Source organism: Salvelinus fontinalis, chromosome 3 (assembly GCF_029448725.1).
Source record: "Salvelinus fontinalis isolate EN_2023a chromosome 3, ASM2944872v1, whole genome shotgun sequence".
NCBI lineage: Eukaryota > Metazoa > Chordata > Actinopteri > Salmoniformes > Salmonidae > Salvelinus > Salvelinus fontinalis.
The window spans coordinates 30,590,718-30,618,335 of record NC_074667.1 but is presented as its reverse complement, the minus strand read 5'-3'; the positions used below and the strand labels follow the sequence as shown (position 1 = coordinate 30,618,335).

The window sequence follows — 27,618 nt, the reverse complement described above, 5'->3', positions numbered from 1 at the left end:
AGAGACAGAGGTTGCTGGGGTCCAGAGACAGAGCTTGCTGGGGTCCAGAGACAGAGCTTGCTTGGGTCCAGAGACAGAGCTTACTGGGGTCCAGAGACAGAGCTTGCTGGGGTCCAGAGACAGAGCTTGCTGGGGTCCAGAGACAGAGCTTGCTGGGGTCCAGAGACAGAGCTTGCTTGGGTCCAGAGACAGAGCTTGCTGGGGTCCAGAGACAGAGCTTGCTGGGGTCCAGAGACAGAGGTTGCTGGGGTCCGGAGACAGAGCTTGCTGGGGTCCAGAGACAGAGCTTGCTGGGGTCCAGAGACAGAGCTTGCTGGGGTCCAGAGACAGAGCTTGCTGGGGTCCAGAGACAGAGCTTGCTGGGGTCCAGAGACAGAGCTTGCTGGGGTCCAGAGACAGAGCTTGCTGGGGTCCAGAGACAGAGTTTGCTGGGGTCCAGAGACAGAGCCTGCTGGTGTTCAGTGGTGAGTTGCCATCCTGAATACCATGCCTATCATTGTTAATTCTGGATACTCCATTTCTGTACATGTTCTCCTGCGGAGGTGATAGTCATTTCAATATATTTTCACACCAAACAGCAGAGCACCATAATCTGGCACTGTGTTATCACGGTTTTAAGACTTTACAATATTTGGCCCTTGGGGTGCAGGTAGCCTAATGGTTAGAGTGTTGGGCCAGGAACCAAAAGTTTGCTAGATCAAATCCCTGAGCTGACAAAGTAAAAATCTGTTGTTCTACCCCTGAAAAAGGCAGTTAACCCACTGTTCCTTGGCTGTCAATGTAAATAAGAATATATTCTTAACTGACTTGCTTAGCCTCAATAAAAAATACTCTGACCTTGTTTTAGTGTGTGTGTGTGTTCAGCATGTGTGTGTGTGTATGAATCTGTTAAGGATGCATTTCTTCTGTCTGGCTGTCCCAAGCGAAAGTCTTGCCCTGAATTCCCTCCAAACACCCAAGATGCTCCAACTTTCCTGGGAATTCCCATGGCAACCCAGCCAGCTGGCATGAGTGGGCATAGCTGGACCAGGAACTGGAGCTCATTCATAAACAGTGCATCGAGCTATTCCACTAATCTGTTTATTTATCTATTCGTTTATCTATCTGTTCGCAGATTCACCTTTCCGTTCGAATCTGGGCCATGGGGACACGAAAGGCTTTTAAAAATGTAGTTCTGAATGTTCTTTTTGTGTTGATCACCCATGTCTGTCTCTATCCCATAATAGTATCCCTTAAATCGAATCTCTCTCTGTGCTTTGTGGGAGTTATAGGGCAAAGTCGTCATTTCCCCTCATTTGACACCTTAACTTGAACTGTAAACAGTTTTGTGCTTGCGTTGCATAAAACACAATGGAAGGCTGTACTGTCCTTTCATTGTATGCCAGTCGATAATCTATACACAACGTCTATGAATAAACTTAATGGAACTAGTAATATAAATTGTTTGTCTTTATTAATCTGTGGTTGTATAGAGAGCAATAGTAATGGCTTTTTTTTGTAGGCACTAATGGAGTCTAGCTCTGCCATGACTCATTGGTCAAAGCCTATGGTGAAATGAATGTGGGGGGGGGGGGTGGATAAACAACAAAAATAAGTTCTGTGGTAAACACAGGCTTAGGATATCTTATATACATTTTGTTCATCAGCTAATGTCCCTTTTGTTGTTGTTGAAGCATTTATGTAATCAAAACAAGCACACAAATGCTTCATAATTCATAAAAGTCATGTAACTGGCTGATATTATCTCATAGAACAAAACATAAGATGTCCTAAGCCTGCGTTAAACCACATTCATTTCCCCATAGGCTTTGACCAACGAGCCATGGCTAACTCAGCTGGCGAGCTCTACACATGTGAAACAGTTATTAGAGATGACCACTTGAGAGCTGTTAAGCAATGGATGTTTTCCCCTTATATATGAAGTAAAGGACTTGCTTTTCAGAACAACATAATCATCATTTCTTGCAAACAGCTCCTTCAGAAGTTTATTTGCAGAGTTAAAGCAAAAACAACCAGTCCATATAGAAAGAAATCCCCTTTGATGGGGCAGTCTCTGCCATCACATGTAAAAGGTAGCCTATTGAATGCAATGCAACTTATGATAACATACACTGAGTGTACAAAACATGAGGAACACTTTCCATGACATAGACTGACCAGGTGAATCCAGGTGAAAGCTAAGATCCCTCATTGATGTCACTTATTCAATCCACTTCAGTCAGTATAGATAAATGGGATGAGACAGGTTAAAGAAGTATTTTTAAGCCTTGACACAATTGGGACATGGAGTGTGTATGTGTGCCACTCAGAGGGTGAATAGGTAAGACAAAAGATTGAAGTGCCTTTGAATGGGGTATTGTAGTAGGTGCCAGGCGCACCGATTTTAGTGTGTCAAGAACTGCAACGCTGCTGGGTTTTTCATACTCAACAGTTCCCTGTGTGTATCAACTATGATCCACCACCCAAAGGACATCCATCCAACTTGACCCAACTGTGGGATGCATTGGAGTCTTTGACACCTTGTTGAGTCCATGCCCCGACGAATTGAGGCTGTTCAGGGGGCAAAAATGGGTGCGACTCAATATTTGGAAGGTGTTTCTAATGTTTTGTACACTTAGTGTATAATAACACGTTGTTTTGTAAGAAACAAACTGTCCATAGTTAAGAATATTGCAATTAAACCTCAACTGAGAACCAAATAGTTAAATTATCACATTTGATATTGTGTAACAGAAACAATTCAACTGTTACACTTAGAGAGTGTTCAATGTTCACCGTATTGAACATGGAATAAATAATAAATAATTAAAGTTGTTCAGACAGTGTAAATATAGTGTAAATGTAATACAGTGTAAATAACATTATTCAAGTATTAATTTGTATTGTCTCTCAACTCAAACATTGTACTTGTAGTAGTAGTGGTAGTAGAATATACTAGTAGTAATATAGGTGATTGGAATGGTTGGTAGTAGAATTAGACCCACTATTTGTGGTAGTTGTAGCAAGAAAGAACAAATAATAATTGAGACAACTGTATTTTTCAGGACATAATGCACTTAAGGTATATGCTAAACAATCAAATTAATAAAATTGAAACATCAACAGAAACACACTCTACTTGTAGTCCCTTCAAGTGTTGTCTCTGTGTGTTTCTTTTACCCTCTTTTCTCCTCAATTTCATGTTATCCAATTGGTAGTTACAGTCCAGTCGCTGCAACTCCCATACGGAAGGTCGAGAGCTGTGCGTCTTCCGAAAACATGACCCTGACAAGCCACACTGCTTCATGACAGAACGCCTGCTTAACGCAGAAGCCAGCTACACCACTGTGTCTGGTACACCTGGTAACCGTTTCAGCGTGCATTGCATCGCATGGTCACGGCCAGCTGCGACAGAGCCTAGACTTGAACCAGGTTCTCTAGTGGCACAGCTAACACTGCGATGCAGTGCCTTAGACCACTGTGCCACACAGGAGGCCTGTCTCTGTTTGTTTTAAGGGCAGGGTGTAGGGGGCAGTACGGTTGCCTCACTGGACTGACATTGATGTGGTCTCCCACGGGGCACAGATGTCAGTACAACATCTAGTTTTGACTTACATTTAGTTAAGTTGTCAACTAATGTGAATTCAATGTGAAATGAACCAAAAATGCCACCCTGTCATTCATTGGACCAATCAGTTTTCCATGTTGATTCAACGTCATCACATTTAATATTTTGGTTGAAATGACGTGGAAACAACGTTGATTCAGCCATATTTTGCCCAGTAGGTTAATAAAATCTGTTAGTGTTTGCTCCTATGGTCATTGTCAGGCAAGACAATAGGAGTGTCAAGACAGCACAAACAGATCTGGGACTGGGGCCTTGTTTCCCAGTTGCGATGTACTGTAACTTAAGCATTATGATGATCGTATCAGATGTATCGCTATTTACAAACCAACGTTTTAATTGCGTTTCCTGAACAATCACGTAAAGAGAACGTTCGCTAAGTGCGCCGCTAGACCACGTGTCGATAGTGATAGGATCCAAAGAAAAGCAGCGATGCTCTCGGAATCAGCTTTCTCCATTTAAATCATACCTTAACATTCAAATTATTCCACAATACTGACAACAGATCAGCTACTAGAGAGATATTACCACCCATGACTGTAAATAAGCTATTGAGGCAGCTTATTATGCTTACCCAATAATAATGCACTGAATCACAGATTATACAAATGTTGTCACACACCATGAAACACATTGAGGCAAAATATAACTAAATTGATCCCGCTGGGCACACACTGATTGAATCAATGTTGTTTCCACATAATTTAAATAAAATTATGTTGAACCATCTGTGCCCAGTGGGATTGAACATGAAATTATTTCAATATGATTGAAATAGGCTATATGGGCCGTTATAGGCTATGTATCTTTTAATGCAGTCATCTCGATTTTCATTTGAAGCACCATGTTATCCTTCACTTGTTTGTAAAATGTGCTAAAACTTTGGTAATTTTGTATCTGTAGTCAACTTCGTTCTGAAGTTATTGTCAGTCACAGTCAGACAGACAGCCTAAACAAGGGCAAAAAAACATCCATCCACTTTGGCTCCTCTAAAAGTAGTCTGGATCCCTCGTAGATGTGCAAAGTTTTACTAATGAAGGCTCTGGGAAAAACCTTCGCTACTAATGATACATCACAAGAAGGTTCTAGCGATGATCTTAACGCTATGAAGGCTCTGGGAAATTACGCCGAGGCTAATTTTGCTGCTCTAGGTCAGTAGTCCTGGGGAAGTTTGCACTGCCATTACAGCAGTCAACTACAGTAAGTGCCAGTGGCATACAAATCTAAGAATATTGTTGATTAACTGAAATCCTCAGGTATCTGCCCTGGTATCCTGAACCCAGCTGTCTGCCCAGTCTTGTCCAGGCTGTTCCTGCTTCTAGTATTCCTGTGGTACAGCCATTACAGAAGTCAATAAGGTTCCAGTGGCCAGATATAAAGGTGTTTTAACAGTTTTAACTCAGCAGTCAGGGGCTTGTGTCCATACAGTAACAGTATATCACTGGGGTCCAGGTTAGTATATCAGGGGCGTTTTAATTGAACTCCTCCGGTATCTGTCCGGGTATCCTGAAGTCAGCTGTCTGCTGCGCTGTCTGGTCCAGGGTGTTCCTGGGACTGGATGTGCAGGCGAAGCTGGCTCTGGTCTCCACCGTACAGCTGGTTCTCTGTAGGAACTGCAGGAAGTTCTCGTGGGCTGAGCCCTCGTGGCCGCTGGACAGGGCCAGCTCGACGGGCCGGGTGGAGTAGCAGCGCCGCAGCTTACACAGCTCCTCCCTGATCTGGCGGTTCAGCAGCCCATAAAAAAATGGGTTGACGGTAAAGGAGGAGTACGCCAGCCAGGTGACGGCCTCCTCTAGGTCAGGTGGGACCTTGGGCGGGTTGTTGATAGTCAGGTGCAGGTGGAAGGCGAAGTAAGGCAACCAGCAGAGCAGGAACTGGCCCACAATGACCACCAGGGTGAAGGCAGCCTTGCCCCCACCAAAGGGCCTTTTTTGGTGGAGCCTCCTGGGTGTGTTGCGGGTGGTGATGATAGTGGTCTGGCTGCTGATGGAATCTGAGCGGTGTTTAAGATGGCTGGCAGTCAAGGACGGTAATGGTCCATGCTGTATAGCTGCCAAGCGGGCCACTTTATAGACGTTACAGTATACAGCAAAGATGACTGCAGCGGGCAGGCAGAAACAGGCCACTGTGAAGAGGACAGAGAAGGCCCGGCGGTGGCCGCTGTGGCTCCAGTGGAGAGAGCAGTGGGCGGCGCTGATGGAGCTCAGGCTGCCGTAGCTGGGCCAGCCGAACACAGTGGCCAGCCCCAGGAGGGCTGAGGCTACCCAGACCAGGACCATGACGGCTGTGGCCAGCTTCAGGGTCATCTTTACCTCGTAGCGCATGGGGTGGACAATGTAGTAGTAACGCTCCACGCTGATGGCCGTGATGGTGAAGATGGAGGCTGTAATTCATATCAAATCAAACGTTATAAATCGCTACACACAGTACAACAATTAAATGAAAGTGATAAAAAGAAGAAGAAGACAAAAAAAATTGAGATTAATATTTGAACATAAAAAAACACTAATCTAAATCAAACAATTGATTGATTAAAGTCATCAGAAATGGCACCCCATCCACTGTATAGTGCACTACTTTTGACCAAAGTCCTGGTGAGTAGTAGTGCACTATATACAGAATAGTGTGCCATTTAGGATGCAGCCCTAAATTGTGTCTGTCCCTTGTACTTTACCTGCGATGAGGAACACGTTGAGGAAGATGTACACCTGGCACTCCAGCACTGTGAACACCACGCTGGCGAAGTACGGCGAGCTGGACACAATTCCCAATGGCATGAGCAGCACGGCACACAGCAGGTCCACCGCACACAGGTGGCACACAAAGGCAAACTTCCTGAATTGAATGATTTTAACTTTATTAATCCCCAGAGAAGAAGCAATATACACCCCAAGTCCCGCTCAGGTAAATTATCAGCATTATCATTATACTGCAGGCCCGTAACAAGTAACCATCATTGATTCTTGTTTTAACCCATACCCTCAATCAAAGCATCGACCCCAAAGGTACAGTTCTAGACAATCTTGTATCTATGCCAATTCAAGTTAGCCCTATGGTATTTTCAAATAAGGGGTTACCAACTAAGCATAGTTCGAGGCATAGGCCTAATGGTTCCGTTCCAGGCAATCCTGTATCTATTACAATTCAAGCCAACCCCATGGTATTTTCTAGTAAGGGGTAACCTGTTGAACATGGCATGTTTGTAATAGAAATCCCGCCGCACCCTATCCACTGGACTGTTTCATGTAAATGCCAGACGTTTAATTTCTAAAATGTATTTGATTGTAACTCTGGCTTCTGAAACATTCTGGTTATAACTGAATATTGGCTTCTGAAACATTCTGGTTATAACTAGATATTGGCTTCTCAAACATTCTGGTTATAACTGAATCTTGGCTTCTCAAACATTCTGGTTATAACTGAATCTTGGCTTCTCAAACATTCTGGTTATAACTGAATCTTGGCTTCTCAAACATTCTGGTTATAACTGAATCTTGGCTTCTCAAACATTCTGGTTATAACTGAATCTTGGCTTCTCAAACATTCTGGTTATAACTTAATCTTGGCTTCTCAAACATTCTGGTTGTAACTGAATCTTGGCTTCTCAAACATTCTGGTTATAACTGAATCTTGGCTAAAGAAGTCCATGCCGTACTCTGATGTGTATCTGACAGGTTATAACATTTTTTAAACCAACTCACACCATCTTTAAATACCTAGAAAAATGGACTCAATTAGATATTATTCTAACAAATGCCCCTCATTAATTGACAGCAAATGGGATATTTGCCAATGAGTAAACAATTTAAATCTCGCTCAAGCATTATTACAAAGATACATTTTAGGAATTTTAATGAGCTAATTTTTTTTGTCTGAGCTGGGGTTGAGTGACTGGGGGGTTGTGTTAACTATTACTGATTTTGATCAGGTCCTTAATTTGTATATTACCCTGTTTAACAATGTTGTAGATAAATGTGTGCCGTACATAAAACTAAGGGTAAAAGATTGATGTAATCTTTGGTTTACTCATGAATTGTCTGAGGAATTACAGGAAAGAAATTTAACTTGGGCTAAGAGTAAACGGACTGATTCGACATCTGATTGGTATCCTTCAAACATTTCAGAAAAAAGTGTCAATCCCTGGTAAAAAAAAGAAAGAAAAGCTAAATCAACAAATTTCTAGAATTGTGTTTGCCCCAGCAGATCGTTGCCCCAGCAGATTTTGACAGCCTCTGGTCCCATTCTAAACAAAATTACAATTTGTGATGCTCTTAATAATAACCATTGTTCTTCAGCTGGCCACGCATTTGAAAGGATAATCTCATCCCATAGAGGGAGTCCTTTAGTCACCTCAGACTCACATACTTTATTTTCATTTCTACCCTTTGATGTCTATGATGTACTAAGTGCTTTGCTAAAGATTGATGTTTAAAAAAAACATTAGGTCTGATTCACTTAATCCCTTCTTACTGCAGCTCTTCTGCCCCACATATTGCAGAATCACTGACCTATATTTTTTACTTGACAATTGATTTTAGTGTTATCCCTAAGATCTGGAAAGCGGCATGTCCTCCCCCTACATAAAGGAGGAGATCCTTCTAACTACTGTCCAATTTCCAAAATATCTTGCCTTTCCAAAGTTTTAGAATCCCTGAATAACTTTTAGCGAATAACTTTTTTAACCTCTAATTCCTCCTAATCCCGGATCCGGGAGCACCCCCATCAGTAAAAAAAGATGACTAGCATAGCCTAGCATAGCGTCACAAGTAAATACTAGCATCTAAATATCATTAAATCACAAGTCCAAGACACCAGATGAAAGATACACATCTTGTGAATCCAGCCATCGTTTCTGATTTTTAAAATGTTTTACAGGGAAGACACAATATGTAAATCTATTAGCTAACCACGTTAGCAAAAGACACCACTTTTTTTACTCCACCATTTTTTTCCTGCATAGGTAGCTATCACAAATTCGACCAAATAAATATATAAATAGCCACTAACCAAGAAACAACTTCATCAGATGACAGTCTGATAACATATTTATTGTATAGCATATGTTTTGTTAGAAAAATTTGCATATTTCAGGTATAGATCATAGTTTACCATTGCAGCCACCATCACAACTCTCACCAAAGCGACTAGAATAACTACAGAGAGCAACGTGAATTACCTAAATACTCATCATAAAACATTTCTGAAAAATACACAGGGTACAGCAAATGAAAGACAAAGATCTTGTGAATCTAGCCAATATTTCATATTTTGAATAAGTGTTTTACAGCGAAAACACAATATAGCATTATATTAGCTTACCACAATAGCAAACCACACAACAGCATTGATTCAAGCCAAAAATAGCAATAACGTATAACCCGGCAAAATATATTAGTTTTTTCACTGACCTGCTCAGAATTCTTCAGATGACAGTCCTATAACATCATATTACACAATACAAATAGAGTTTGTTCGAAAATGTGCATATTTAGCGGCACAAATCGTGGTTATACAATGAGAAAAGTAGCCAAGCTGCCAACAAAATGTCGGGAGAAATCTTGGGAGAGGCACCTATTCTAATCGATAACTAATCATAAACTTGACTAAAAAATACAGGTTGGACAGCAAATGAAAGATACATTCGTTCTTAATGCAATCGCTGTGTCACATTTTTTAAATTAACATTACTACGACATACAGCGTGCGTTAAAGCGAGACCGCACGGAAATTAATGGCGGATTATGCATTTTACATTTTTCAACAGAACAACGAATTAACAGCATAAATAGTTCTTACTTTTTGATGTGCTTCCATCAGAATCTTGGGAAAGTTGTCCTTTGTCCAAAGGAATAGTTGCTCGGTTGTAGAATGTAGTCTTCAACGTTGCAATTAGCAGTAAACATTAGCCATGTGGGCCAAACATCACCAACTCCCTAGAACGCAACACTATCCGAAAATCGCAATATACTGACATAAACTGATATAACTCGGTTTAAAATAACAACATTATGATGTCTTTAACAGCTATATCGAATAAAAACAGAGCCGGATATATCTAAGAGCTATAACCGGAGCTTTCTACTACGACATGCCAAGGTCCTTCCTGCGTCAGAGCGAAGTGAACAAAGACCGGACCCTTCGTTCCCAAGCTATTTATAACCTCTCAGATCTGCCTAGAGACTCCATTTCAAATCTCACTATTCGCTGACATCCAGGGGAAGGCGTATGCAGTGCATCTCAACCAATAGAAGACAGGCAAATTAATAAACTGACCTGGGAACAGCTTGCATAATTCTGCATTCTCACATCCTCATAGGAAAAATGCTCTAACTCGAGTTCTGTTTTACTCACAGATATAATTCAAACGGTTTTAGAAACTAGAGAGTGTTTTCTATCCAATAGTAATAATAATATGCATATTGTACGAGCAAGAATTGAGTACGAGGCAGTTTATTTTGGGAACGAAATTATTACAAAGTGCAAACAGCACCCCCTATTGAGAAGAAGTTTAACTTCTCACTCTATTCTTAACGTGCACCAATCCGGTGTTAGACCTGGACAGAGCACAATTACAGCTGCTAAACTTGTTTTAGATGATGTGGTAAATTGCTTGGATCAAAACATTTATTGTGCTGTCTCATTTTTATAGACCTTTCCTAGGCCTTCGATACCACTGACCATCACATTCTTATTCAAAGGTTGACTGAAATAGGCCTGAATCAGGCTTCTTGCAAGTAGTTTGGAAACAATCTGACAGACAGGACTCTGATCTCTGGTGGTGTTAAGTCTAGTTTTCTGGATATTACAAAAGGTGTACCGCAGGGGTCGGTACTAGGATCGGTTCTCTTTACTAGTTACAGTTGAAGTCAGACGTTTATGTACACTTAGGTTGTAATTAAAAGTCGTTTTTCAACCACTCCGCAAATTTCTTGTTGACAACCTATAGTTTTGGCAAGTCGGTTAGGACATCTACTTTGTGCATGACACAAGTAATTTTGGAAAATTCCAGAAAATTATGTCATGGCTTTAGAAGCTTCTGATAGGCTTATTGACATCATTTGAGTGAGTTGGAGGTGTACCTGTGGATTTATTTCAAGGCCTACCTTCAAACTCAGTGCCTCTTTGCTTGACATCATGGGAAAATTAAAATAAAATTTAAAAGAAATGTAGACCTCCACAAGTCTGGTTCGTCCTTAGGAGCAATTTCCAAACGCCTGAAGGTACTACATTCATCTGTACAAACAATAGTACACAAGTATAAACACCATGGGACCATGCAGCCGTCATACCGCTCAGGAAGGAGACGCCTGTCTCCTAGAGATGAACATACTTAGGTGCGAAAAGTGCAAATCAATCCCAGAACAACAGCAAAGGACCTTGTGAAGATGCTAGAGGAAACAGGTACAAAAGTATCTGTATCCACAGTAAAACGAGTCCTATATCGGCATAACCTGAAAGGCCACTCAGCAAGGAAGAAGCCACTGCTCCAAAACCGTCATAAAAAAGACAGACTACAGTTTGCAACTGCACATGGGGACAAAGATCATACTTTTTGGAGAAATGTCCTCTGGTCTAATGAAACAAAAATACAACTGTTTGTCCATAATGACCAACGTTATGTTTGGTCATTATGTTTGCGCATCTGGTCTCCAGTGTGTCACCTCGGGCCGGTGTACATGGCACCAGCCCTATGCATGGTGTCCCCGGTTCGCCAGCACAGCCCAGTGCGAGCTATTCCACCTCGCCGCACTGGCCTGGCTACGGGGAGCATTCAGCCAGGTAGGGTTGGGCAGGCTCGGTGCTCGAGACCTGTAGTGCGTCTCCACGGTCCGGTCTATCCGGTGCCTTCTCCACGCACCAGTCCGCCTGTGGCAGCCCCTCGCACCAGCCCAGTACCACCAGTGCCAACACCACGTACCAGGCTTCCTGTGCGTCTCCAGAGCCCTGTAAGCCCTGTTCCTCCTCCCCGCACTTGCCCAGTGGTGCGTGTCCCCAGTCCGGTACCACCAGTTCCGGCACCACGCACAAAGCCTCCTGTGCGTCTCCAGAGCCCTGTACGCCCTGTTCCTGCTCCCCGCACTCGCCCAGTGGTGCGTGTTCCCAGCCCGGTACCACCAGTTCCGGCACCACGCACCAGGCCTACTGTGCGCCTCAGCAGGCCAGAGTCTTCCGTCTGTCCAGCGCCGCCTGAGCTGCTCGTCTGTCCAGCGCCGCCTGAGCTGCCCGTCTGCCCAGCGCCGTCTGAGCTGCCTGTCTGCCCAGCGCCGTCTGAGCTGCCCGTCTGCCCAGCGCCGTCTGAGCTGCCCGTCTGTCCTGAGCCGTCAGAGCCGCCCATCTGTCCTGAGCCGTCAGAGCCGCCCGTCTGTCCTGAGCCGTCAGAGCCACCCGTCTGTCCTGAGCCGCTAAAGCCGTCCGTCAGTCAGGAGCTGCCAGAGCCGTCCGTCAATCAGGAGCCGCTAGAGCCGTCCATCAGTCAGGAGCTGCCAGAGCTGCCCGCTAGTCAGGAGCTGCCAGAGCCGCCCACCAGTCAGGAGCTGCCAGAGCCGCCCGCCAGTCAGGAGCTGCAAGAGCCGCCCGCCAGTTAGGAGCTGCCAGAGCCGCCCTTCAGTCATGAGCTGCCTTTCAGTCCGGAGCTTCCCCTCAGTCCTGAGCTGCCCCTCAGTCCTGAGCTACCCCTCAGTCCTGAGCTGCCCCTCAGTCCTGAGCTGCCCCTCAGTCCTGAGCTGCCCTCAGTCCTGAGCTACCCCTCAGTCATGAGCTACCCCTCAGTCATGAGCTACCTCTCAGTCATGAGCTACCTCTCAGTCATGAGCTACCTCTCAGTCATGAGCTACCCCTTAGTCATGAGCTACCTCTCAGTCATGAGCTACCCCTTAGTCATGAGCTACCCCTTCAGTCCAGAGAAGTCCTTCAGTCCAGAGGCGTCCTTCAGTCCAGAGGCGTCCTTCAGTCCAGAGGCGTCCTTCAGTCCAGAGGTGTACCTCAGTCCAGAGGTGTACCTCAGTCCTGTGGGCCCATTTATTAGGGTTCCCAGGCCAGGGTCGGCGGCGAGGGTCGCTGTTTCTAGGAGGCTACTAAAGCGGACAAAGACTATGGTGGAGTGGGGTCCACGTCCTGCGCCAGAGCCGCCACCGTGGACAGATGCCCACCCAGACCCTCCCCTATAGGTTCAGGTTTTGCGGCCGGAGTCCGCACCTTGGGGGGGAAGGGGGGGGGGGGGGGGGGTACTGTCACGTTCTGCCCATAGTTCTTTTGTATTTTCTTTTTTTTTAGTGTTGGTCAGGACGTGAGCTGAGTGGGCATTCTATGTTGTGTGTCTAGTTTTCCTGTTTCTGTGTTTGGCCTGATATAGTTCTCAATCAGAGGCAGGTGTTAGTCGTTTGTCTTTGATTGGGAGCCATATTTAGGTAGCCTGTTTTCTGTTGATTTGTGGGTGGTTGTCTTCAGTCTTTGTGTGTCTGCACCAGATAGAACTGTTTCGGTTTTCACGTTTGTTGTTTTGTATTTGGAAGTGTTCAGTTTATTGTCTTTTATTAAACATTATGGACACTTACCACGCTGCTCTTTGGTCCTCTCCTTCTTCCACAGAAGAAAACCGTTACAGATACTTCTTGATGTATCTTGTTATATACAGTGGCAAGAAAAAGCATGTGAACCCTTTGGAATTACCTTGATTTCTGCATTAATTTGACATAAAATTTGATTGGATCTTCATCTAAGTCACAACAATAGACAAACATAGTGTGTTTAAACTAATAACACACAAATTATTGTATTTTTCTTGTCTATATTGAATACACCATTTAAACATTCACAGTGTAATTTGGAAAAAGTAGTTTGAAAAAAAACACAAGGCTTCTCACAAGACTTCTCCAAAAGATAATTGGAGTCAGGAGTCAGCTACCCTGGAGTGCAATCAATGAGACGAGATTGGAGATTTTGGCTAAAGCAGCACTGCCCCATAAAAAACATAAACAAAATGTTTGTTTGCTATTCACAAGAAGCATTGCCTGATGTGAACCATGCCTTGAACAAAAGAGATCTCAGAAGACCTACGATTAAGAATTGTTTCCTTGCATAAAACTGGAAAGGGTTACAAAAGTATCTCTAAAAGTCAGTGCAATGTAAGACAAATTGTCTATAGATGGAGAAATCTCAGCACTGTTGCCACTCTCCATAGGAGTGGCCGTCCTACAAAGATGACTGCAAGAGCGCAGAATGCTCCATGAGGTTACGAAGAATCCTGGAGTGTCAGCTAAAGACTTACAGAAATATTTGTAAGATGCTAACTTCTCTATTGATGAGTCTACAATACGTAAAACACTAAGCAAGAATTGTGTTCATGGGAGAACACCATGGAAGAAGCCCCTGCTGTCCAAAAAAACCATTGCTTCACGTCTGAAGTTCACAAAAGAGCACCTGGATGTTCCACAGCGCTAATGGCAAAATATTCTGCGGACAGATGAAACTACAGTTGTGTTGTTTGAAAGGAACACACAACATTATGTGTGGAGAAAAAAATGCACAGCACACCAACATCCAAACCTCATCCCAACTGTAAAGTTGTAAAGGCAGTCAATGTCGTTCTCCTCCTCAGACGAGGAGGAGCATGGATCGGACCAAGATGCGGATTGGTAATTGTACATGTTTAATGTAAAACACAAGAAAACACTACAAAATACAAAACAACAAACGTGACTAACCTCAAACAGTCCTGTGTGGCCCAAACACTAACACAGGAAACAAACACCCACAAAACACCAGTGAAACCCTGGCTGCCTTTGTATGACTCTCAATTAGAGACAAACAATACACACCTGTCTCTAATTGAGAATCATACCAGGCCGAACACAAAACCCCACATAGAAATACAAAACATAGACAAACCCACCCAACTCACGCCCTGACCAACTAAAATGAATACAAAACAAAGGAAAACAGGTCAGGAACGTGACAGAACCCCCCCCTTAAGGTGCGAACTCCGGGCGCACCAGCACAAAGTCTAGGGGAGGGTCTGGGTGGGCGTCTGTCCACGGTGGCGGCTCTGGCGGTGGACGAGGTCCCCACCCCACCATAATCAATCCCCGCTTCTTTATCCCCCTCCCAATGACCACCCTCCCACTAACCCCACCTAAATGAAGGGGCAGCACCGGGATAAGGGGCAGCACCGGGATAAGGGGCAGCACCGGGACAAGGGGCAGCACCGGGACAAGGGGCAGCACCGGGACAAGGGGCAGCACCGGGACAAGGGGCAGCACCGGGACAAGGGGCAGCACCGGGACAAGGGGCAGCACCGGGACAAGGGGCAACACCGGGATAAGGGGCAACACCGGGATAAGGGGCAACACCGGGATAAGGGGCAGCAGGTCCTGGCTGAGGGACTCCAGCAGGTCCTGGCTGAAGGACTCCGGCAGGTCCGGGCTGAGTGGCAGCTCCGGACTGTAGGGCAGCTCCGGACTGTAGGGCAGCTCCGGACTGTAGGGCAGCTCCGGACTGTAGGGCAGCTCCGGACTGTCGGACGTCTCTGGCAGCTCCTGACTGGCGGGCGTCTCTGGCAGCTCCTGACTGGCGGGCGTCTCTGGCAGCTCCTGACTGGCGGGCGTCTCTGGCGGCTCCTGACTGGCGGGCGTCTCTGGCGGCTCCTGACTGGCGGGCGTCTCTGGCGGCTCCTGACTGACGGACGGCTCTAGCGGCTCCTGACTGACGGACGGCTCTACTGGCTCGGGACAGACGGGCGGCTCTAATGGCTCGTGGCAGACGGATGACTCAGATGGCGCTGGGCAGACAGATGGCTCAGACGGCGCTGGGCAGACAGATGGCTCAGACGGCGCTGGGCAGACAGATGGCTCAGACGGCGCTGGGCAGACAGATGGCTCAGACGGCGCTGGGCAGACAGATGGCTCAGACGGCGCTGGGCAGACAGATGGCTCAGACGGCGCTGGGCAGACAGATGGCTCAGACGGCGCTGGGCAGACAGATGGCTCAGACGGCGCTGGGCAGACAGATGGCTCAGACGGCGCTGGGCAGACAGATGGCTCAGACGGCGCTGGGCAGACAGATGGCTCAGACGGCGCTGGGCAGACGGGCCGTTCAGGCACCGCTGGGCAGACGGCAGACTCTGGCCGGCTGAGACGCACTATAGGCCTGGTGCGTGGTACCGAAACTGGAGGTACCGGGCTGAGGGCACGCACCTCAGGGTGAGTGCGGGGAACAGGAACAGGGCACACTGGACTCTCGTGGCGCACTCTAGGCCTGGTGCGTGGTACCGGAACTGGAGGTACCGGGCTGAGGGCACGCACCTCAGGGCGAGTGCGGGGAGAAGGAACAGTGCGTCCAGGGCTCTGGAGACGCACAGGAGGCTTGGTGCGTGGTGCCGGAACTGGAGGCACCGGGCTGGAGACACGCACCATAGGGAGAGTACGTGGAAGAGGAACAGGGCTCTGGAGATGCACTGGAAGCCTGGTGCGTGGTGTAGGCACTGGTGGTACTGAGCTGGGGTGGGAAGGTGGCGCCGGATATACCGGACCGTGAAGGAGGACACGTGCTCTTGAGCACCGAGCCTCCCCAACCTTACCAGGTTGAATGGACCCCGTAGCCCTGCCAGTGCGGCGAGGTGGAATAGCCCGCACTGGGCTATGCAGGCGAACCGGGGACACCACCTGTAAGGCTGGTGCCATGTACACCGGCCCGAGGAGACGTACTGGAGACCAGATACGTTGGGCCGGCTTCATGGCACTCGGCTCGATGCCCAACCTAGCCCTCCCAGTGCGGCAAGGTGGAATAGCCCGCACTGGGCTAAGCACGCGTACTGGGGACACCGTGCGCTTTACCGCATAACACGGTGTCTGACCAGTACGACGCCCTCTCACTCCACGGCAAGCCCGGGGAGTTGGCTCAGGTATCCTACCTGGCTTCGCCACACTCCCCTTTAGCCCCCCCCCAAGAAATTTTTGGGTGAGCCTCTCGGGCTTCCAGCCTCTCATACGTGCTGCCTCCTCATACCAGCGCTCCTGGGCTGTGGCTGCCTCCTTCTCCTCCCGAGAGCGGCGATTCACACCAACCTTAGCCCAGGGTCCTTCTCCATTGAATATTTGTTCCTTTCCTCCGGCTCCAATCCGCTTGGTCCTGTTGTGGTGGGTGTTTCTGTAAAGGCAGTCAATGTCGTTCTCCTCCTCAGACGAGGAGGAGCATGGATCGGACCAAGATGCGGATTGGTAATTGTACATGTTTAATGTAAAACACAAGAAAACACTACAAAATACAAAACAACAAACGTGACTAACCTCAAACAGTCCTGTGTGGCCCAAACACTAACACAGGAAACAAACACCCACAAAACACCAGTGAAACCCTGGCTGCCTTTGTATGACTCTCAATTAGAGACAAACAATACACACCTGTCTCTAATTGAGAATCATACCAGGCCGAACACAAAACCCCACATAGAAATACAAAACATAGACAAACCCACCCAACTCACGCCCTGACCAACTAAAATGAATACAAAACAAAGGAAAACAGGTCAGGAACGTGACAAAAGTATGGTGGAGGGAGCATCATTGTTTGGGGCTGCTTTGCTGCCTCAGGGCCTGGATAGCTTGCTATCATCGACGGGAAAATGAATTTATTTAAGTTTATCAAGACATTTTGCAGAAGAATGTAAGGCGATCTGTCCGCCAACTGAAGCTCAACAGAAGTTAGGTGATGCAACAGGACACCAACCCAAAAAACAGAAGTAAATCAACAGAATGGCTTCAACAGAATAAAATATGCCTTCTGGAGTGGCCCAGTCAGTCCTGACCTCAACCCGATTGAGATGCTGTGGCCTGACCTCAAGAGAGCGGTTCACACCAGACATCCCAAGAATATTGTCGAACAGAAACAATTTTGTAAAAAGGAATTGTCCAAAATTCCTCCTAAACGTTGCGCAGGTCTGTTCCGCAACTATAGAAAATGTTTGGTTGAAGTTATTGCTGCCAAAGGAGGGTCAACCTGTTATTAAATCCAAGGGTTCACATACTTTTTCCAACCTGCACTGTGAATGTTTACCTGGTGTGTTCAATAAAGACAAGACAAATTACAATTGTCTGTGTGTTATTAATTTAAGCAGACTGTGTTTGTCTATTGTTGTGACTTAGATGAAGATCAGATAACATTTTATGACTCATTTATGCAGAAATCCAGGTAATTCTAAAGGGTTCACATACTTTTTCTTCCCACTGTATATATACATTACCAGTCAAAAGTTTGGACACACCTACTCATTCAAGGGTTTTTCTTTATTTTTACTTTTACTTTTTTCTAGTGAAGACATCAGAACTATGAAGTAACACATATGGAATCATGTAGTAACCAAAAAAGTGTTAAACAAATCAAAATATATTTAATATTTGAGATTTTTCAAAGTAGCCACACTTTACCTTGATGACAGCTTTGCACACTCTTAGCATTCTCTAAACCAGCTTCACCTGGAATGCATTTCCAACAATCTTTAAGGACTTCCCACAAATGCTGAGCATTTGTTGGCTGCTTTCCTTCGCTCTGCAGTCCAACTCATCTCAAACCATCTCAATTTGGTTGAGGTCAGGAGATTGTGGAGGCCAGGTCATCAGATGCAGCACTCCATCACTCTCCTTCTTGGTCAAAACGTCCTTACACATCCTGAGGTTGTGTTGGGTCATTGTCCTAAATGACAGTCCCACTAAGCGCAAAACAGATGGGATGGCGTTTCGCTGCAGTATGCTGTGGTAGCCATGCGGGTTAAGTGTGCCTTGAATTCTAAATAAATCACTGACAGTGTCACCAGCAAATCATCCTCACACCATCACACCTCCTCCTCCAAGCTTCACGGTGGGAAGCACACATGCCGAGATCATCCATTCACCTACTCTGCGTGTCACAAAGACACAGCGGTTGGGCCCAAAAATCTCACATTTGGAATCAGACCAAAGGACAGATTTCCACCGGTCTAATGTCTATTACTCGTGTTTCTTCGCCAAAGCAAGTCTCTTCTTCCTATTGGTGTCCTTGAGTAGTGGTTTCTTTGCAGCAATTCAACCATGAAGGCCTGATTCATGTAGTCTTCTCTGAACAGTTGATGTTGAGATGTGTCTATTACTTGAACTCTGTGAAGCATTTATTTGGGCTGCAATTTCTGAGGCTTGTAACTCCAATGAACGTATCCTCTGCAGCAGAGGTAACACTGGGTCTTTCTTTCCTGTGGCAGTCCTCATGAGAGTCAGTTTCATCATAGCGCTTGATGGTTTTTACGACTGCACTCAAATTTTACGCATTGACTGACCTTCAAGTCTTAAAGTAATGATGGACTGTCATTTCTCTTTGCTTATTTGAGCTGTTCATGCCATAATATGGACTTGATATTTTACCAAACAGGGCTACATTCTGTATACCAACCCTAACTTTTCACATTAATAACCTCTACAGGATCATTGTCCCCCTGCGGGACGGTTGAGTTCCGTGCGCTAATGTGATTAGGACATAGACATATCTGATATGGGAAGAAAGCTTACATTCTTGTTAATCTAACTGCACTGTCCAATTTTCAGTAGCTATTACAGTGAAATAATACCATGCTATTGTATAAGGAGAGTGCACAGTTATGTACTTGAAAATGTATCAATAAACCAATTAGGCACATTTGGGCCGAAGTGATAAAACATTTTGAACTGTACATGGTCTAAAACTTTGCACATACACTGCTTCCATCTGATGGCCAAAATCTAAATTGCGCCTAAAGTGCAATAATACATTGTGGCTTTTCTCTTGCGTTTCAAAGATGATGGGCAGATTAGATCTTTTACCAGATCTAATGTGTTATATTCTCCTACATTAATTTCACATTTCCACAAACTTCAAAATGTTTCCTTTCAAATGGTATTAAGAATATGCTTTGATTCAGGTCCTGAGCTACAGGGAGTTATATTTGGGTATGCCATTTTAAGGTAAAATTGAAAAAAACATCCGATCCTTGAGAGGTTTTTAATAGCCTGTTTAAATGTCAAACGTCAATTAGTGACAGACTCATTACTTCCAAAGCAAAGTACATTTTTTGGCTCCTCGTCCTCAGCTAAAGAAGGTTGTAGCGCAGCCTCTGAATGTCATAGAGACAAACCAAATATATCCCATTTGCATCAGAGTTGTGACTTTCCCCTGCGTCTTACAGCTTGTTTTTAGCGTAAAGCATTGCGGACTTAAGTGTTGTTATAGATCGCTTTATACGATCAGGTCCATTAAATTTGTTTTCAAAATCTTAAGTTAACAAGGGGTAGGCCAATGCTTTCTTTAACAAAAGCCATAGTACCCTCACATACCTCCTCAACTCAAGCCCTGGTTTTGACTTAACACACCAAGCTCTTCACTGACACTGATATATTTAAGGAGTGCATGATGACTGAAGGAATTGGCTGACCAAATCTATGGATAGTAGACTATAATGTTGTCTGTCAAACAGGAAGGTCTACCTCTTATTTATTGAATAGGAAGATATCGGCTCCAACACAAAGCCCTCCTGTTGTTAGTAGCCTACATTAACATTAAAATGAAGAATGTTTAAATGAATTAGGTGTTCTCAAATTAGCCTACTTTCAGCACCCATGTGCTGTCCATCGCCACGGCTGCCACTTCATAGTAATGTATGTAGAGTACTCGAATATGGGTTATTGTGAGGTCAATAATAACTCTGATAAATTGCTTCATTATGGGCAATGAAACATTGTTTTTATTCAAATCAATTATAGCAATAGCAACCTTACCTCCGGTCCCCCTTCTCATTTATACAGCTTAACAAGATATCAGTAGGCCTAGTCTGTGCGCACAGATATTGCATTTTTGGACAAATTGACTTGCCTCCTAAAGTGCCACCGTACAGAGCACAGTCATTGGTTAGGCGGCACAAAAAAGTTTACATCAGCAAGAGCACGGCAGGCTGGGGCTCATGATTGGGAACGCCTGTCCATTGCTGTGTGTGATGTACTGTAGTCTAGTTTTATATACACCATCCCAGCAGGGCAAAATCTAGAAAATATAACTTTGCAATGTGCTTCTCCAAGCATACTCTTCATATAGCCTTGGCCTAAGCCTATTTTATAGGCCAGCCTTTCTCAAACTTTTTGTGCCAGGGACACCATAGAGGTGTCAAGGTGTTGTCAACAGCTAGTCTGTTGCGATATTTTGATTTTGTTGCAGCAAGAGAGGAGACACTGGTCTCACATAAGTAGGTAGAATGAAGGGGGATTTATGTCTTCACTGCCATCTTGTAGAGTTGCGGGTATTCTCCGCTGCTGAACAGCCAGAATGTGAACAGACACATCTCATTAAAATGAGCGTGCAGGCCTTGGTCACAGGACAGCTCCAATAGTTCATCATTAAGAACCGGTGATAAGCTGTGACATGCTGACTAGACCGAGCAAGCACGTGCGTCATAGCTTGATATTGCTAGCTAGTTTGTCCTGCGATATAATGTATTTCATTATATTTAACTAGGCAAGTCAGTTAAGAACAAATTCTTATTTACAGTGACGGCCTACCCTGGCCAAACCATAACCCGGATGACGCTGGGCCAATTGTGCACCACCCTATGGGACTCCCAATCATGTCCGGTTGTAACACAGCCTGGAATCGAACCAGGGTCTTTAGTGATGCCTCTAGCACTGAGATGCAGTGCCTTAGAGTGCTTGTTCAATTGGGAGCCCCATATAAACATTGGGTTGTTATTTTACCTGAAATGCACAAGGTCCTTTTTTCTGGACCTTTGTAGAATTTAGACCCAAAATCATGTGTTCTCTACTCCGCCAATTAATCTGAAGATATCAGTCTTTTTCCTTCTTCTTCTTCCTCTTCTTCCGTGGACTTTATATGGCGGTTGGCAACCAACTTTAAGGTGCATTACCACCTCCAACTACACTGGAGTGTGGACCTCAGTCATTCTTTCAATCCCCCATCTGGGTATATGGTCCTAAAAACCAATGATGAGATGGGAAAGGTGGGACTTGCATCTTGTCAAGCATCTACATTTGTTTTGCAATGCTCGTGCATGCAACGCGGGCAGTGTGGTCATCATGTCTCTTCAGTACTGGTGAACAGATTATGCATCCACTGCTTTCCCGGGTGTGGATCAGATTGTGAGTGGAAGTAGTCCTCGAATTTGAGCCGAGTTTTGCTTAGATGTGTCCACATCAATTTACACATGTGATCCGTATCCACATCACCCACGTCAGCCAGAGTTGAGAATAGGGGGAACATATAAAAACTGCCTCTATACACTCGGTCTCTCCAGGCGCCCAGGTTTTTCTTGAAATCGCATTTTGAAATAATTTTTTTAATTTGCTTGGGAAATGTCACTTGCGTGTTCCTGCATGGATAGGTTGAGCAGCTGTCTCGTCGGTAGGCCTACAGATCCTGATACAATGGTCCCATTGTAATCCATGTCCCTTTATGTACTCATTCAGAAAATTTAATATTTCACCTGCAGGGTTATTTTGAGGCAACTCTTTGCAACAATGAAATTATTCATACATGTAGCGAATATATACAAGAAGCGTTCATTTCAAATGTCAGTCGTCTCATCTAATTGGATTGCAAAGTGTGGGCTCTGTCTAAAACCTGCATGTGATTCAATATCATCTGCCATATCCTGGATTCTACGTGTGACAGTGTCATTGGAAAGTGGGATTACACTGATCTTTGTAGCAGCAGTTGGGTCTAAAACCTTTTGGCAAGGATCCACGACTGAGGGCATGACCATCTTTTCAACTATAGTGAAAGGAGCCTGGAAAATGTTATGAGAGAGGAAGTATGACGCCTTCAGTAAACTCTCATTGTCTGTGAAATTATTGTGCAGCATTTTTGTTTGGTTGGACTTTTCTTGTTTTGTAAAAAAAAAAAAAAAATCTGGTTAATGCTTGAGATGTGGATACTTTGTTTCTAAATGGCTACAGAGTTTCTATAACTTCATAGCATTGTTACTGAGGCAAGTCTGATATATCACACAGACTGGTTTTGGCAGGCAGGTCTCATTTGAAAAAAATCCAGAGAGAAAGAGAGCATGCAGGCTGCACAGCAGGGTTAGCTTGTGTGTGTGTGTGTGTGTGTGTTTTTGGTGTCGCTATACTTAGTCATGGCAACACAATTTCCTTACTGTGTCATGCATAGTTCAGCGCATTGGGCAAGTATTTATTTGAGTCAAATATGCTGCAGACCACAACAACACACAAAAAACATAATATTCAAGACAAATATGCTGCAGACCTGCAGGCATTCCTCCACAGAACTGCGCTGGGGTTTGAGAAAGGCTGGTATAGGCTATAGATAAGGCAGAGAATCAGGGATGAGGGGCATCATTGGGCACACATGAAATACTATAATAAGCAACTAACTCTCAAACCCTGAGCAATATGACATGTAATCTATTACAAATGACATGACCCTCCCTTGAACAAAAAAATAAATAAATTCTAAACCCTCCCCCTGACTGAAATTGAAAAAGCATGACCCTCCCCCATTTTCCTCAGGGTAACTATTGTGCACATTGTACCTCTTCCTTAGCCTATTCAATTAGGCTGAGGAGATGCACTTACTGTACTATAGTCATATTTTTTACCTCTTGAGATGGTAAAACGTGTGCTTTTTATAACAGAATGTTAAAATGAGGTGAAATCAAAAGTTGTTTATTTACTCACCATCACAATTTAAATTATAGCACTGCCGATGTTTTGGCTCGTTGGCCCCAAAAATGATCTACAGTCATTTAAGAAGTCGAATTAGGAACCACTTTGGCCACGCATGTCATAGCCATGCATTTCTGGAATATTGTCAGGCATTACAAGCATTTGAGCAAAGATACAAATGCATGTACATGTATTTGAAATGCATTTTACGTGATGTTAAAATATATTGAAATGTATTTTTTTCTGTATGTGTTCATTAGAACAAATTGAACTTACACACTGATGTCTGGTGAAACAAGTACAATAGATATAGATATAAATTCCAGAAGATACAACTCAATTATTTAATAGTATACGCAATAGAAACAAGGAGATTGTGCATACATTATCAGTGCATTAGAAAGTCATAGGGGACCCAAGTTCATTTTATGATGTACAGTGTATCTGTTTTCATGTATTTATAATCTGGTGTATTGGAATGGAAATAAGTTGCTAAACTGGTTTTTGTTATTCTTGTTGATTACGCATTGTATTCACTTGAGTGTTATCCTTGATGATTGTCAAATGTAGTTGAATTATGTTTTTAAATGGTCAAATAAATCAAATCAAAAAGTACTAAAGTACCTGAGGTGCGGGGCTTTGACCACGACCACCAGCACGGCTGTGTTAGCCAGCAGCGCCACCACGTTCAGGGTCACCATGAAGAATATCCCTGACAGGTCCTTGAAGCGTGTCTGGGAGTTGGGCAAGGTGCCCAGCTGTCTGCTAGGGGCTGAAGGGAGGGGTGCCCCCAGCCCCCACCACCACAGGCTCTCATTGGCTGTCGCATCATTGAGGTCAGGGGTCAGAGGTGAACCAGAGTGTTCCATAGTTCACAATGAGAGTTCCAGAACAGACAAAACGAGTGTTCCATTAGGCCTAGACTCCCCCATCTTTCACTGGTGTGGTGAGCCAGAGGATTCCTTTTGCTTAAGAGTCAAACGGTTAAACTATGTTTACCTGTTGGAAGAAAAAGGAAGACTTCATCAATGGACTGGGTGTGTTTTTGAGGATACTTTTGTATTGACAGTAAATCATCATAAGCCAAGTTCTGTAGGCCATTTCACCTTGAAATACACTTTGGCAAAAACAACACAAACACTGACATCATAATTCACCATTGCAAGAGAATGATGAGATTATCTCTGCATGCTAAACCCTGTTCCATTTTCATTATTGCAATGTCCCACTTAATACTGTCAAGGGATAATAACAACTATTTAACATCAAATCCACAACGGAAGGGACATTTTTCTATTGTTTAGGAATATAACTTGCTTTCATTTTGTAGACACTTCACTGTAGGCCTATCCCTTGTGTTCACAAATATCCATAGATTTAACCCCTCTGTGTTGATACTGCACATTAGTTTCAACACAGTTGATTGACACAGGTGTCTACTACTATCTACCCTAAATCTATAGAAAAGGACATCTTTAACATTTCCCTTTGGATTGTGGGACTATTTATAAAAGAAAGGATGCTCTCTCTCGCCCCCTCCCCCCCTCTCTCTCTCTGTACGAGGATAGGAGGATAGGGACCTGATCAATAGGAATAATTCATGGTGGAGAGGACACTCTCTCCCTCTCTCTTTTCTCCTCCATCCTTCTATCGTTCCCTAACCTTTTGAAATGGAAGATAATGAGCTTGCTTGTTTTAGCCATGCAGCTGCGGGGGACTGGCACTGTTGATTAGTATGTGCCCAGTGTCACCCTGACTGCGTAGGGCCATCAAAGACACACACAACCTCTTACCAGAACAGACTTGATCTCCATCTCTATCAAATACAATATAGTTCAATGAACACTGTGTTCAGCTTTCGGTAACAACAATGCACGACATAGGCCTCATCACATTAACATTTCACTTGCCCCTGTTTATCAGAACTGTATATGCGTATTGAGTGCCTTCTTATGTACTGTAGCTGTGCATCTAAACCTTTTGATGGTGTGTCATATGTCAGAGGGACAGTGATATCAAATGTGTGGGTGACTTTAAAGCAACTTTATCCCCACACACATGGCTCACATATTATGCTCTGCTCCCCTTCATGTGTGTGCCATGAAGTTAAGAGGGACACAACCACAAAAAACCCAACCTTCAATGTACTGCTGTTCACACACACACACACACACACACACACACACACACACACACACACACACACACACCTGAATCACGGCTGTGCAAGGAGCATCATCAGTTTCCCAGAACCTATGACTATGCATGCTGTTCTGTTGTGTCCTATTTCCATGTGCTTGCTGGTAGACTAGTCCTGCTCTACTGACGCTCTCTCCAGCTGTAATCGGCTCTGGTGGCCGTCCGGCGGATTGGCAAGCCATGTTAGTAATGAGATTTATCCACAGTACAAAAAGGACGAGTCAGTGCATGTACGTTCTTGTGTGCGTTATGTAAGGATGTCCCCGTTTTCATCCTGTCCTAGTATCAAGCCTACATACAGCATTTGGCATCTCCTTTAAAGGCATAGGTTGGGCTTCTGAACTGGCCATTTTAAGCCATGCAATAGCATTTGGTTCAATATCACTTCTTTCTCAGCAAGATTACTTTTATAAAAGTCTATTATAAGTATTTTGTCCGGCAAAATGTATTGTTTTCTTAAATGTCTAGCCCAGGACAATTGAAAAAGGACTGTCAGTTTCAAGAGACCAAGAGGGTACTATGTACTTGAATGAGTGATCTAGTACAATTTGATTGAAGTGAAAACATATGCCACAAATAAATTACACCTCTTTATGTGAGACATCCTCTTGATGATCAGCATACAACAACCTCTTAAAGGTTAACAACTGTTAGATTCTGGGTTAAACTTGGAACATTGTTATACTCAGAAGTACAATATATGAGGAGTGATAGAGACTGGTTTTTACATCAGAAGTTAATGGTTATCTGTAGGAGCCAGATGGCTTTGGTTTGTGTTGGGTGGACGGGAGGAAGACAGGGTTGCTATAGGGGATACAGGTGGAGATCTTTGGATTAGGCATCAAGGGGGTTGAGGTCAAGTCAGATCCCCTTAAGGGAGAAACAATGGTTTATTACCCTATCACTTCGTCTTCCTGTCAAACCATAAAATATGTAAGGATTGGAGAGAAGGAGGAGTGCCTAAATTGGAGTATATATATTTGTGGTGGTGGAAACATGTTTTGTCTATTGCAGCTGTATTGACCCTCTGGGAAGAATTAAACTTGGTTAAACTTTCATAATGTCCATTGAGTTTATTACTCTGGGAATTAGAACTTAACACAGTGATCTCCAGCTAAATAATAGGCTACCCAAGCTTATTTCAACATGTACGCTATCTTATCTTATTTCAACATGTACGCTATCTTATCTTATTTCAACATGTACGCTATCTTATCTTATTTCAACATGTACGCTATCTTTTCTTATTTCAACATGTATATCTAAAATCTAATTACACAATAAGTGTTATCAACATGGGCACCACTATAAAGTGACAATAGTATTTATTTCAGGCACCAAATCTAGTTGGTTAACCTGGACTTGCTTACACACACAGGAAAGAAACATTTTTGTTTTAAATGATTCAAATCAATGTTTTTATTATTAAATCATAACTCACCTGACATGAATTGTGAGCGGATGTTTATCATAAAAACATAAAATCCTCCCGTCCAACTTCCACTCCTCTTGAGTTATGTAGGGTTAACTACGTGGATGGTCCAGGGGGTTTTCTGTTCCCAGGTGGACTGGAATTCCATTATGTATCGTATGTATCCAGGCCTTGCATAAGGCTCTGAAGTCTGGGTCGGTGCCAACAGATGCTAAGACAACAGGTGTACCCTCCCTAACCCACCAGACCTCTTTCAGTACCCATCAACCTCGAGATCTGACACCAGGGACGGCTCACTAAAGCTGGGCACTCTGCTCCTTCTGCCCCCCCTTTTCCAGGTCCTTGATTGATAAATATCCCTGGTGGACGGATGTCCTGCGGGAAGGACTCCTGGGTAGGACTGGTGAAGGTGTCAGAGGAGAGGAGCGATAGACGATGTGCAGACTAGGGGACTCAGAAACAGCACAGCTGGCTGGCTAGATGGGGGAAGGGCAAGGCACCGGTCAACGTTAGAATCACATCATCAACAGAGGATCATTGGTGAGGATGCTTTTGTGAAACTACGCCCACCCTCATTGTCCCGCCCACACTCTCATCTCTCAGTCAGTATATGGCTGTGACTGTCACACATTGAATGCTATGCATCAGTCTAAACACACACTTCTCTGTCCTCCTCCTGTCCATCCAGGACTTCCCTG

General features: G+C 44.4%; 1 protein-coding gene across 1 annotated transcript; it reads right to left on the bottom strand.

The window, feature by feature from the left end:
• Positions 1-1,973: 1,973 nt before the first annotated feature.
• On the bottom strand, positions 1,974-27,434 carry LOC129843520 (probable G-protein coupled receptor). The gene is made up of 4 exons (XM_055912283.1): positions 26,930-27,434; positions 23,914-24,288; positions 6,279-6,439; positions 1,974-5,987 (listed from the first exon to the last, which is right to left on the bottom strand). The coding sequence occupies exons 2-4, from the start codon at positions 24,156-24,158 to the stop codon at positions 5,077-5,079; spliced, it is 1,317 nt and encodes a 438-aa protein (XP_055768258.1). The 5' UTR covers positions 24,159-24,288; positions 26,930-27,434; the 3' UTR covers positions 1,974-5,076.
• Positions 27,435-27,618: the final 184 nt, after the last annotated feature.

Bases quoted from the DNA above. Each gene is read 5' to 3' on its own strand.
- LOC129843520 (XM_055912283.1), bottom strand. From the start codon at position 24,158: ATGGAACACTCTGGTTCACCTCTGACCCCTGACCTCAATGATGCGACA. The intron at 6,440-23,913 runs GTACTTTAGTAC...CATTCAATTCAG, and splicing joins GTCAAAGCCCCGCACCTCAG to GAAGTTTGCCTTTGTGTGCC. The intron at 5,988-6,278 runs GTAAAGTACAAG...TATGAATTACAG, and splicing joins CAACGTGTTCCTCATCGCAG to CCTCCATCTTCACCATCACG.